Source organism: Rana temporaria, chromosome 7 (assembly GCF_905171775.1).
Source record: "Rana temporaria chromosome 7, aRanTem1.1, whole genome shotgun sequence".
NCBI classification, from domain to species: domain Eukaryota; kingdom Metazoa; phylum Chordata; class Amphibia; order Anura; family Ranidae; genus Rana; species Rana temporaria.
This window is the reverse complement of record NC_053495.1, coordinates 62,145,700-62,159,185: the sequence shown is the minus strand read 5'-3', so window position 1 is coordinate 62,159,185 and position 13,486 is coordinate 62,145,700. Positions and strand designations below refer to the sequence as shown.

At 41.3% G+C, this 13,486-nt stretch overlaps 1 protein-coding gene across 4 annotated transcripts in view; it reads left to right on the top strand.

Moving 5' to 3' along the window:
* The window catches only part of SUN2 (Sad1 and UNC84 domain containing 2), a 115,290-nt gene extending 110,320 nt beyond the window's left edge, over positions 1-4,970 (top strand). For all 4 annotated transcript variants that reach the window (XM_040359485.1, XM_040359486.1, XM_040359483.1 and 1 more), the window contains exon 19: positions 2,363-4,970. In XM_040359485.1, coding sequence (XP_040215419.1) covers positions 2,363-2,479 — 117 coding nt within the window. In that variant the 3' untranslated portion in view covers positions 2,480-4,970. The remainder of the gene's footprint in view (positions 1-2,362) is intronic.
* Positions 4,971-13,486: the final 8,516 nt, after the last annotated feature.

Here is a 13,486-nt window from a genome sequence, read left to right as displayed (position 1 = left end):
CAAGTAATCAAAGAAAACTATTGACTTACTGTTTTTTTTCCCAGCCTTTGTTTTTTTTTTGTTTTTTTTAAACACTAGGGAACACATTTATACAGCAGCGAATATGACTTTTACCAAACATTTGCTGGTTGTGAGTTCATTATTGTCATTCACAACACATGCACCTGAAAGATATTGGCATAGTACACATGGGGCTAATCTAGACGTGAAATTCCTGGAGTTTTATTTTTTATTACTTACAGTTTTGGTGTCTTGCCCAGCGTCCATCGGCGGCCTTGTCTGGTCCGGCGTCCGTCTGCGGCCTTCGTGGTGTCCTCCCCACTTCTCCCGCGCTGTCTCTGAGCCGATCCCGCCGATCCCTGCTTCCCGCGCTGTGTTTCAAGGCCGCCACCGACAATATACAGAGTGCAGTACACTCCGCCACGCTCGGCTCCTCTCGCATAACCACGAGGTGAGCCGAGCCTGGCCGAGTGTACTGCGCTCGGTATATGTCGGCGGCGGCGTTCAAACACAGCGTGGGAAGCGAGTATCGGCGTATATCGCGCACCCACGATTTTGCCCTGATTTTTAGGGCAAAAAAGTGTGCGGTATACGCCGATGAATACGGTATTTTATTTTTTTCTCAGCAAATGCAGGGCTACACAGCATTGAGGTGCTAAATGCAACAATTCAGTCATTAAAACTACCACAGAATTGTGGTAAATGGTTCTAAACCCTCACATATGTTCAGTGAAGTGACTATCTTCAGCTGATTGGGGAACGGATCACATATAGTCCCAGCCAGGGTCTTCTCCACAGCAGAGCTCATAGAGCACTGTCAGTGTGTGTAGGATTGTTGGACACTCCCTGATCAAGCTTCCTGGCTTGCCGTGATGATGCAGATTTTGGGTCGTGTTCCCCTTTCTCAAGCCCTCTAGTCCTAGCTGGGAGTGCATGTGATCCTTTCCCCTGTCTGCCTGCACAGCCTGCAGTTGGGGAGAAAGGCTGTTATGAAGCACATTGTATCCCTGGCCAGGATGTTTCTGTGATCTATGTGGCATGTTTAAAGGCACACATAAACTTGTTAATGTGAGTACATTCAATTTATTTATCTTCTCAGTTTAATAAAGTGTTTTACTGTGCTAGTTGTGCACCAAGGTCCCTTTATTGCCCTACATTTTTAAATTCATAACAACTGTATTGTTTGGTGACTTCTTTTACTTGCTGTAAAGCTTCCTTACACAGGTGAAAAAAACTGGTGGTTGGTCTGCATTTTTACTGCCCCCCACATTGTGTCGTTTGAGTACACATGGCAATTTTATCGTGACGGGGGAGTTTGAATGGGTACCTGTCAAATTCAGCATATGTAAGTGAATGGGACAGCACCGCAACCCTGAGCCTAAAATCTTGAATTGCAGTTGCGGCATGGGCCTGCTATTTAAAAATGTAATTCGGCAGTGTAAAAAAAAAGCCAACATACAGGCAGCAGGAGGTAGCAGTATTGCCTGACAAACCTCTTCTTCTCATTATCTTCTATCATCTGCTACCATAGAAAAAAATATATTGATAGAAAAATAGTTGAGCAGATCTGAACCATGAAAAATGATGCCATTGGAACTTTTCCATGCCTGACACCCGAATGTAGTTTAGAGGGCAGGCACACATGAAAAGATTTTGCAAGCATCAGGTTCTGGAATTGCTTATTAACTGCTCACCAATTAGAAAATAAATGAAAAGTATTTTTTGGTTGTAGTTAATTTTATTTTAGCTGCTTCTCCTTTTAAAACAATATTCTGTGCTCAAAGTATTAAACATGCACTACTAGTGGCACATGACATCCCCCCCCCCCCCCCCCCGTGGGAACACATCTTTCTTTCATAGACGTGGAGCAACTCTTGGGCTCCACGTTGGCTATTGTGCCACTACTAGGGTGTTTGCAAGTTCAGAGTACGCTTGAAGTTTTTGTTGGATATTATTACTGTCTTAGCGGTGCTTTGGCTTACTCTCACAAGCTTGCAACTACATATGTCAGTGATGCCTGAGAGTGGCGATTTCAAGAGCTACCTCTCCAGTTAGTGTGGGGCCGGGGGGCATTATGCCTTCTGCCCTCCCTTCTTTTGAATAATAATGTGAATGTTTTCTTTTTGTTGGCAAATGAGCACCTTGAATTGTGCAGATGATATATTACTTGAATATTTTTGTTACTGTTTTATACCATATGTGAAAACGTTATTAAAAACATTGAAACAGTAAAAAAATATATATAATTTTATATATATATATATATATATATATATATATATATATATATATATATATATATATATATATAATTCTGCTTGGTTCAACATGATCTCTCTAATTGTCTGTTTGTATTTTTAAGGGTGAAAATCTTTCTACTTATGAGCTTGTGGAACTGAGAATACAAAGCAACTGGGGTCATCCGGAATATACCTGTGTCTATCGATTCCGTGTCCATGGAGAAGCAGATGTGTTGTGAAGACTGAATGGCCTTACAAGGTCCTTAGCAGAATAGTGTTGTATTGCTGAGCAGCTTTTGCTCTGTACTGCCAGCATGACTGGATGCAGTATTATCAGAAAAAATAACCTGCCTCACTGCTGCATTGCCTAAACAGATTTCCCAGGAACACTGATATACAGTATATTACCCCAGAAAGGCTGTTGAACAGCTTTATTGCAACCTTCACAAAGAAGAGACTACATTGGTCTACATATTTAATTTGATATGCTAAGCATCTCTGTGATGAGCAGAAAATGTACAGTTTCGTTAAACTTTTGTATTCACAGTAGGAAAATAACATAAACGTCTACACACCCAGGACGTATCGCTGCATTGTCCACGTGATACCTGCATGCCATATTCTAAACAGTAGTCATGCTTTAGCTAAGAAAATTCTAGTGATAATCTAAAACTTTCTTAAAGGCGAGGAGCACTGCGACAGTCAATTAACTTAAACTGTTGATGATTCCATCTCATTCTCATTGTTTTTCCACTTTGTGTACTGTATATTATTCTGTGACAGAGGCAATCTATTTCTCTTGCTCTTCCATTGGAGTGGATTGGCTCACAGAATATGAGTATTTTGGGTAACAGGAGGTCCTGCAATGATCAAGTCATTGGTTTGCAACCCACTAAGAAACACGTGTATGGCCAGTTGTAGTCCTTTAATGTATTATGGTCATGAAACGCCCACAATTTTGTATCCTAATCATGTTTACATTATTCTGTCAATGAGGACTGTCATTATGGTACAAACATTTTTTTCCAGATTACCACAATGGTACATATATATAGTTCTGAATAGATGAAGTTGAGAGAATGAAAAGATGTGGCGGCAGTAGAGTAGGTATGTGAACTCCTTGTTTGTAGCCTATGTCTGCATTTGAGGAGAGAAATGTAAAATCTTGAAAATGTATATCACTTTTTATATGTATGTTTGGAGTCGAATACCGAAGTTAAATGACCTACAAATAATGAAGGGTTCCTTTTTGCACTCAATGACCCGGATTTTAGCACTGATATTAAATGTCAATTTGCTTGCCATTTAAAAGGCAGATATGTAAACTTTCTTAGTATTGCTGTTCACTGTGTTCAGTCATTAATAATGGCTGATGGAGCAACATGTTCATTTCTAGTGTTTCTAAAAATATGGTTAAGGAAATATGAATTTTGACATTATTCATGAAAGTTTAAGTGTATCTAAACTCAAAAGCAAAAACGTTATGTATTGCAGCTTACCAAACCTAAAATGTGGTGGCTGTATTGTTTGTTTTTTTTATCTAGTGTTTCAGCCAGTAAGTCTGTTATTTTTCAGCTTTCTTTAACAGACCAAGCTGTCCAGAAAAACGTGGATACTAGAGGGATAAAGCATTGCTAGGGGTGCTTACAATGGCCAGCACTTACTCGTTTATGTACAGCCTTGCATAAAATGAAAAAGCTGTTTCTGTAACTGCTTAAAAAGTGTTAGCTGGAGTTCAGCTTTAATTTGATTGGTCAGGGTCATCTAAAATTGCTAGTGTATCAAACACTACCTTCTACCTAGGTTGACAATCCTGCTGTCTAGGGGTGGCTCCATTGCTCCTCCAAGGAGTGAAGACACCCTAAGACAGGAAGTGTGTTAAATAGGAGCTCAAGACTCCTTCAGAAAAAAAATAAGTCAGCAGCTACAATACTGTAATTTTAATATGAGGACACTTGCCTGTCTAGGGATCCTGTGATGTCCTCACCCAAGCCGATTCTTTAATAATCAGCATTGGGTGCAGGCCCCAGTATCTCTAGTAAAGGAAACAGAAAGTGAAGCAGTTTCCTACTGAAAATGCCCCCCCACCCCACCCCGCTTCCCTTTTTGGGTGGCGTTCTGGTTTAATGTCCAGATCACCAGGTGACATGACAAGAAAGGTAACAAAAAGCCTACAATACAATATGAACTAGTGCAGCCCCCCACATTTAAGGTATGATAGGCAGCAATATATTCTTATTTGGTTTAGATATGCTTTCACTTATGTCTGCTATTACCTCCCACTGACTCATTTATTGTGAAACAAGTTTTGCCCAAATTAGTTATTTCCTGGTAAGTGTTGATTCCCCTTTAATGACCATCTCTAACCAGTATAACCAAGACATTTGGATTCAGTTGTTGTGCACTGCTTTCTCTCTGTTTCTGCATATATGGACCCCAGCCACATGAAGCACATATACAGATCATGGGTAACGACTTGTATTGGACTGCTATCACAGAAAATTATAATTGTAGGCAGTTAATACATGTAATGGTATTATCCAGTATTCGAGTTCCCTGCTAAGGTTGCTTTACAATGGTTATCTTTTATTTAGATTTTTTAAGGGCTGGTTCACACCAGATGCAGTCAGGGCCGCTGATAGGGCAGAACAGCCAGCCCTATTGTACCGGGCCCGCCCCCATCAGCTACACAGTGGGGCCCGGGCATTATTACAGTTCGTTACTGCATTTACAAAAAAAAAAAAAAAGTTTTCTAAACTCCTCTCCCACTCTTAATTGCTTACAGAAGGGGGGGTTATATAATTTTCCTGGAGGGGAGTGCAGGCACAGCGGAGGGACTATTTCTTTATTTTCGGGCACATGTACATCATGCCGCCCCACTATTGTATTAGTCCCGGCTGTCGGAGTGATACGGTGATTGTCCGTTCGTCTCCCGGCTGCAGTCCTCTCAAGACATGAAGAAGTTGTCAGTGGCTGACAGGGGAAAGTTCAAAGCAGGAGGACAGCGTGGCTGCAATGGACACAGTGAGTGGATAATAGAGGATAGAATACTCACTGTGTCCTATTATGTACCTCACAGCAGATTATCAGCATTACATGAATTATAACAACGGTCGAACAACAAGCAGGTGCTCTATAATGGTTCTATCATGCCTCTAGGTCACATTGCTTTTGGGTGCTGACTTTGTAACAAAGCACAGCAGTAACAGTCTGTTACATACAGTACAGCCATAAGTTAACAAAGTCAGCACTTAAAAGCAATTTGACACAGAGCAATGATAGAGTACCTGCTTACTGTGCTGTCTGTGTGATTATCATAATGCTGATGATTATAAGAAACGGTGAGATGCTACTTTACATTTCATTTGGGGGAGCAGTAAATGTGCAGCGGAGCTGCATTTTGACTGCTCCCCAAACCAATCCCCTTTAAATTCTTTCCGTCCAGCGACGTACCAGTACATCGCTGGAATGGAAGGATGATACCTTGGTCATCACTACAGCAATGATCAAGATATAATTTTTTAGCCCCAGCAATTCTGCAGAAAGTAAAATAAATTCTAGTGGCTAAGAAGCCACTGGATTACTTTTACAAACAGTGGAAGGGGGGTCCCATTAACACCTTTACTTCTTTTAACATGTGATCAGTAGCATCCGGTTCCTGGGCCACAGTGAGAGGGATGGATGTTGTTCCTCCCACTGTGTGACATCAGAAACTGGAAGTGATGAGGGTTTTGTTACTGCCGGTTTCGGGCTCATGTAAAGAAGCCATCACCGGCTTGAACAATCATCTTATCAAACTGATCTTGGTTTGATCAGATGCTTTGGCGGTCAGAGGACAGATATGGGGTCTAAAAGAGAGTAAGATTTTTTTTTATTGTAATAAAATACAATTTAAAAGAAAATTAAACTGCCCCCTCTCCTTCGTGCTTATTAATTGCAAATGCATGCATTGGCTCCACACGCATATGTAAATGGAAACAAAACTGCATTTTGTTTCAAGCAGGGGGCACGGCCCGGGGTGGGGTCAAGGTCGTGGTTGAAGGGGGCCCCGTCAGGTAGGCTGTACGGGGCCCCATGATTTCTAACAGCGGCCCTGGATGCAGTCCAATGTGTTTTTTATTCTGCATCAAAAACTCATGGACAGTGTTTAACATTGATTGCAATGGCTCTGAATTCCATCAGTGCAGTGCGTTCCAGTGCAGTCAATGACAGTAGAGCATGCTGCATTTTTTCTGTATGAAATGCATCTTGTACATGGCAAAACGCACCAGAAAGCACATGTCCTTAACCACATATGACGTTGTCGACTTTGTGCGGGGATATCTGAATGATGCCTGCAGCTACAGGCATCGTTCAGATATCTTCTTTTAGAACAGGCAATTCCCTGCAATCATGGGAAACGACTTGTCATGCTACTTTGCCATCACAAATCATGGGACAAATCGTATAAGTGTGAAAGGGGCCTAAATGCTTAAAGTGACCCTAAACTCTGTTTTGTTTTTATTTATAGAATGGAGAGGAATTGGAACACCTGTCAGGTTATTATTGCTGTCTGTGCACTGACACCGTCTCTTTCTCCCATTTACCGTTTTCACCAGGAGTAAAAGTGAAAGAAAACCCCAGTTTGGGTTGTCACCAGAACAGGAAAAGAGGGGAACACTGGTTGCTTGGAACAAACTTCCAGGAAAGAAGAGAAAGTAAAGGAGCGCCTGGTATCCAGTGAAGTTAAATATAATGCCTCGTACACACGATCTGACTTTTTACCGCCGGGAAAACTGAGAGGAAAGCGGAGAACCTGCTCGGCAGCTTCCCCCCCCTTACACACGGCCAGTTTCCCAGGAAAACTGCCATCAGAGCTTTGGCCGGGAATCCCGGCCGTGTGTATGCTCCACTGCAGGCTTTCCCCATAGTGAAACTGCAGAGAAAAATACCGCCGGGAATCCCGGCAGGAAAATAGAAGACATGCTCTCATTTTTCCTGCCAGGATTCCCGGTGGTTTTCCTGTCAAAAAAACTGCCATGGAGAATACACACGGCCAGTTTTCCCAGTAAAAAGCTGTCCTGGCAGGTTTCCTGTTAGGAAAACCAGTCGTGTGTACGAGGCATGAGGGTATTTTATTTGAAGTTTCAGCAATAAAAAGAGGCCAACGCGTTTCAGGGGACTAAGCACTCCCCCTTCATCAGGGCTGTTTGGAAAAGTGGGATAAAAAACAAGAATAATAAAAGCAAATATAGACTTGAAAATGGAAGGTCACGATCAGAGAAAAGCTTTCCACCACACATAGTGTTTTGCATTTAGGCCGAAAAGTAATATTTTGGTCTCATCTGACCAGAGCACCTTCTTTCACGTTTGCAAACAGAACTTTAATGCATAAACATGCCATGCATTTAAAAGTTCATATACCAATTGTATAGTGATAGAGATTAAAATTAAAATAGAACTGAAGGAGTATATTCTGAACTATCTCTTATATACCTCTATTTAATTTTAAAGTCATTTCCTCCCCTTTTTTAATTTGAAACCGTTTGTAGCAAATGTACCGTATTTATTGGGGCACCCCTAAAGTTGCCCTAAATTCCTGTGGAAAAAAGTTTTTTTGTACTTACAGTTATGGTGTCTTGCGCGGCGTCCATCGGCGGCCTCGTCGGGTCCGGCGTCCGTCTGCGGCTTCGGGTGTCCTCTTCTTCGGGTCCGGCGTCCTTCTGCGGCGTCCTCCCCGCTCGTTTCCCGCACCGATTTTGAATACTGCGCCGACATATACAGAGCGCAGTACACTCGTGTATTGTCGGGCAGGCTCGGCTACTCTCGCGCTGACGTCCTGTACGTCCAGGACGTCAGCGCGAGAGTTGCCGAGACTGCCCGACAATACACAAGTGTACTGCGCTCTGTATATGTCGGCGCAGTATTCAAACTCGGCGCGGGAAAGCGGGTATCGGCGTATACCGCGCACCCACGATTTTGCCCTGATTTTCAGGGCAAAAAAGTGCGCGGTATACGCCGATAAATACGGTATGTGTGTATATTTATATAATTTTTTTAATGTGCCTTTTCCCATGTACAATTTTAACTGTACAATTGATAAATACTTTTATAATGTACATGTAATCGTATATCTCCCTTTTAAATCACCTGTGTATGGCATTAAGAAAGTGCTTTTCTCTGATTGTGACCTTCCATTTTCGAGTATATATTTGCTTTTATTCTTGTTTCTTATCCCAATTTTCCAAACAGCCCTGATGAAAGGGGAGCCCTTAGTCGCCAAAACGCGTTGGCCTCTTCTCATTACTAAAAAGAAAAAATATGTTAAAGTGGGTGAATTCTGCGCTATCCCTAGTGCTAATTAACTACTTGGAGCCGGGCAAATGACGGCCACTAGGTGGCTCTCAAATGCCGGGAGGACGTCTATTGACGTCCTCGGCTCCTCCGGCCACTGAGGGGCGTGTGAGCGCGTGCCCGCCGCGTCACTGGGGTGCTAATGCGCGTGCCTGTTGGCCGCGATGTCCACCAGACATCCGCGATAGGCCGTTACACAGACCAGGATGTGGATCTCTGTGGATCTCCTGTCAGGGAGAGGAGACCGATGCTGTGCCCCTTGTACATAGGGACACAGATCGGTCACCTCCCCCAGTCAGTCTCCTCCCCCACATATTTATAGCACTGATCGCTGTATAAATGTGAATGGTCCCAAAAATGTGTCCGAAATGTCCGCCATAATGTCGCAGTCCCAATAAAAATCGCAGATCGCCGCCATTACTAATAAACATAATAATAAAAAAAGTAATACTGTCCTCTATTTTGTAGGCGCTATAACTTTTGTGCAAACCAATCACTATTTGCGATATCGCGATATTACGATTTTTTTTTTTTTACCAAAAATATGTAGAAGAATACGTATCGGCCTAAACTGAGGGAAATTTTTTTTTTATTGGATATTTATTATAGCAAAAAGTAGAAAATATTGTGTTTTGGTTTTTTTTTTTCAAAATTTACGCTCTTTTTTTGTTTATAGTGCAAAAAATTAAAACCGCAGAGGTGATCAAATACCACCAAAAGAAAGCTCTATTTGTGGGAAAAAAAGGACGTAAATTTTGTTTGGGAGCCACGTCGCACGACTGCGCAATTGTCGGTTAAAGTGACGCAGTGCCAAAAGCTGAAATTTCGCCCAGTAAGCAAGTGGTTAAAACGTGATGTGAATAAAAATGTATTAATTAGTGCAGCAATCTTTAAGGAATTAAATACTAAATCCAGAAACAATATAAATAAAACAGAAAAAGATGCGCAAAAACCAAATAAGTGATGAGTGACCAAAAGATCTATGGATGGTTCACATATATAACCAATGATACAATACCATTGTTAACAACTAGTGATTAAAAAGTTAAATAACCTGTGTCACTGAGGAGCTAACGGAATATTACGTGAAAATAAATGTAATAAATTGTGATGTAAACTTATGATATAAAATCATAAGGTGAAAAACACAGTGTATAAGAAATGCCAAAGTGGATGGATACAAAAATCATAATTGCACTAAAACATTAAAAATTATTGTATACAGTCCATAAAATAATAAATACCCTTATATTTAACTCCACTGGATACCAGGCACTCCTTTACTTTTTCTTCCTTCCCAATACACACGGTGTCGACCTTAAAGTGATTGTAAACCTATGTTTTTTTTGTTTTTTTTTTAAATAACAAACACATACTTGCCTCCACTGTGCAGTTTGTTTTGCACAGTGTGGCCTGATTATCGTCTTTTGGGGTCCCCCCGGTGGTGCTCACGGCTCCTCCTTGCATCGGTAAACCCCCTGGAAGAAGCGTTCTGCCTGAGGGGTTACCTTGCGGGTGCGCTCCCAAGTCCAGAATTTGCGTGCATGGACACAGAATGCCTGATTCCGCCCCGGCACCTGCTTAATTGGTTTTGATTGACAGCAACGGAAGCCTATGGCTGTGCTGCTATCAATATATCCAATCGAGAGCCGAGAACCCCAGTAAGAACGTGTCTCCGATGAGGGAACGAAGGGCTCAGGTGAGTAAAACGGAGGGGGGGGGGGGCTGGGGGGCGGTCAGTTTCAGATTTTTTTTTTTTTTTTTTCATGTTAATGCATAGGATGCATTAACGCAACCCCTTTAAGGCCGTACCCCGAGCCCGAACAGGGCTCACATCACCTTTTCTTCCAACTGGGCAGGGACCTCTGGAAACCAATTCTTTCCATCTGCCCATACCCTACCAACCTACAACACTGACTGATCGAGTCAGTGCAGTGCGATCTACACCTCCTCTTCTGGAATAAACTTCCATCAGACTCGATGGACCGGCAGACACAATGGACCACTCAGTCTTTTTTTTGTCATCACCTTTCTATATAATTCTGGTAACCGCTAATAATTCTCTCACTTCCTGTTTTGGGTATGGGACAAATGGTGAAGAGAAATCTCCCCAATGAGACACAGATACCAAAAAATGTGACAGGAGTTCTTATCCTCCTCTTATGCCTGGTTCGCAGTAGTGCAATTTCAGTTACAACTTGGGTTTAACAGAATTGCATGACAAGGGAAATCACATTGTTTTTAATGGTGTCCTTTCACATAAATGCGATCCAGCACAGAGCAATTTTGGAAAAGGTTCCTGTACTCCTTTGGCGTGATTCCTGAGCTATTTTGACCCCCACAGGATTTATAAACCTTATCAAAGTTGCATCCAAGTAACGCTACATATTTTCACTGAAAAATCATATCGCAGCAGTTTGAACCTGGTTTGTCTTCATTGTACTGTAAATGTACAAGCTATTGCTTTCAGCCGCCGCCTCCTATTTTTTTTTTTTTTTGCCGTTGTGATCTGACTTCCTGTTAGAGAGAGGCTACATTAGTTCTCCATTGTGCCAAAGTATGTAGGAATGTAGCCGCCACCTTTTTGCTTGCCCAAGACTAGGGACTATGATAGTGGTGGTCAACTTGTGTGCTGCACAATAGCTCAAGCCTGGTACACACAGGAAGTTTTTTTGTCTTTTTAACCAAGTGGGCTAATCAAACAAACTGAGGAGGTCGCTGTACTAACTATGCGCTGTTGGTACCACTATCTTCCCCACTTTGCTATTGTGTCCTAACAGGGTGACTGCCCCCCTGCAAGGACATACCAGCCAGTGCTCGCAGCCTTTAGCTGCAAGCGCTGATCAGAATAGCACGGCTGCGCAAATGGACGTGTGTATATATACAGTACGTCCCCTTTAAATTGTGGTCGCACCCGCTTTCACAAAACTGCCGGGAGCTCCGTGATTGTACCCGTGGACTCTATTTCCGCCGGTGACCCGCGATCGTGTCATAACATCTCCCGGTTCTGCCTAGTGACACTGTCACTGATCGTGTTCCCTGTCATCGGGAACAGCGATCGGAGGTGTGCCACGGCAAGCCACGCCCCCTAACAGTTAGACTCCCTAGGCCACACTTCAACCCCTTCAGCACCCCCTACAGGTTAACCCCTTCACTGCCAGTGTCATTTTTACATTAATCGGTGCATTTTTATAGCACTGATCGCTGTAAAAATTACAATGGTCCAAAAATGGTGTCCGATGTGTCCGCCATAATGTCGTAGTCACAATGAAAATTGCTGATCGCCGCCATTACTAGTAAAAAAAAAATATTAATAAAAATGCCATAAAACTATCTCCTATTTTGTAGACGCTATAACTTTTGTGCAAACCAATCAATAAACGCTTATTGCATTTTTTTGTTTACCGAACATATGTAGAAGAATATGTATCGGCCTAAACTGAGGGAAAAAAAATGTTGTTTTATAGATTTTTTTTTTTTTTTTTTTTTTGGAGGGGGGGGGGGGGATATTTATTATAGCAAAAAGTAAAAAATATAGATTTTTTTTTCAAAATTGTGGCTCTATTTTTGTTTATAGCGCAAAAAATAAAAACCGCAGAGGTGATCAAATACCACCAAAAGAAAGCTCTATTTGTGGGGGGACGTCAATTTTGTGTGAGAGCCACGTCACAGGACCGCGCAATTGTCAGTTAAAGCGGCGCAGTGCCAAATCGCAAAAAGTGGCCTGGTCTTTGACCAGCCAAATGGTCCGGGGCTGATGTGGTTAAAAGTGTATTTGTAAAGACATTGTTTTGTGTCACTCTATGGCAGTGTTATTCTTGTCCCAACCTCTCTCGAAGTCACTTTTGCTGGATAGCTTGGTCTATAAGCATACAATATGTGCTGAATTTTCCTGAATGTGATTCATTATAGATATTAACTGCATACAGGTATTGGAGAATGGTGCTCTGTGATTGTAGTCCATAAGTCCTCCTGGGCTAGGGAATTGTGCACATATCACATCTTAAAAGAAAAAAAAAATAATGGAGTTCACCTAACATCTCTGAAAGAAACCTAAATAGCATTTTCATTAACCAAAATTCCTATATAGAAAAGGTTTATAGTTTTGTTTTATGCAAAATACATTGGAATCAATAAAAGTGTTTAATTTTACTGCTTCTTGATGGTTATCTCAAGTTGGACATGTTGATGTTTTTTTGTGTTTGTTTTTTTTGTTTTTTTTAATGCACTGGCTATAAAGGCACTCAAAAGCCTGCATATTGCACTTGCTTACTTGTTTTCATGTTGGTATTATTTTGGAAAAAAAATCTTGATTTTGTCTTCATCTATGACTCTCTTGCAGTATCATGTATTGTATTTATCAGATGTGCTTCAGTATTAATTTATAAACTTGCCATTCTGACTTCTTCAGCAAGGGGTTTGACTGAAAAAAATAGCTAATTTAATCAATAAAGATGTCTTCATATCATAGTTTTAGAAAGAGATTTTTTTTTATTTGTACTATCAAATTATTCTATTTTCTAATGCTAATTTCTAATTTCAAATGTTCTAATGGTTTGAAATGTTAAAAAAGAAACATTGTAATGCTCAGCCTAAATTCGTTTAATGAATGTGAGATGATCTTTCTTTGCAAGTACGTGATCATTAATTAAATGAAGCAGCATATCTTGCGGAGTTTGGCAGCTTTTAGTTTAACCTCTTGACCACTGGGCACTTAAACCCCCTTCCTAACCAGACCAATTTTCAGCTTTCGGTGCTCTCACAATTTGAATGACAATTACTCAGTCATACAACATTGTACCCATATGAAATTTTTGTCCTTTTTTTCACACAAATAGAGCTTTCTTTTGGTGGTATTTGATCACCTCTGGGTTTTTTATTTTTTGCGCTATAAAAGAAAAACGACTGAAAAT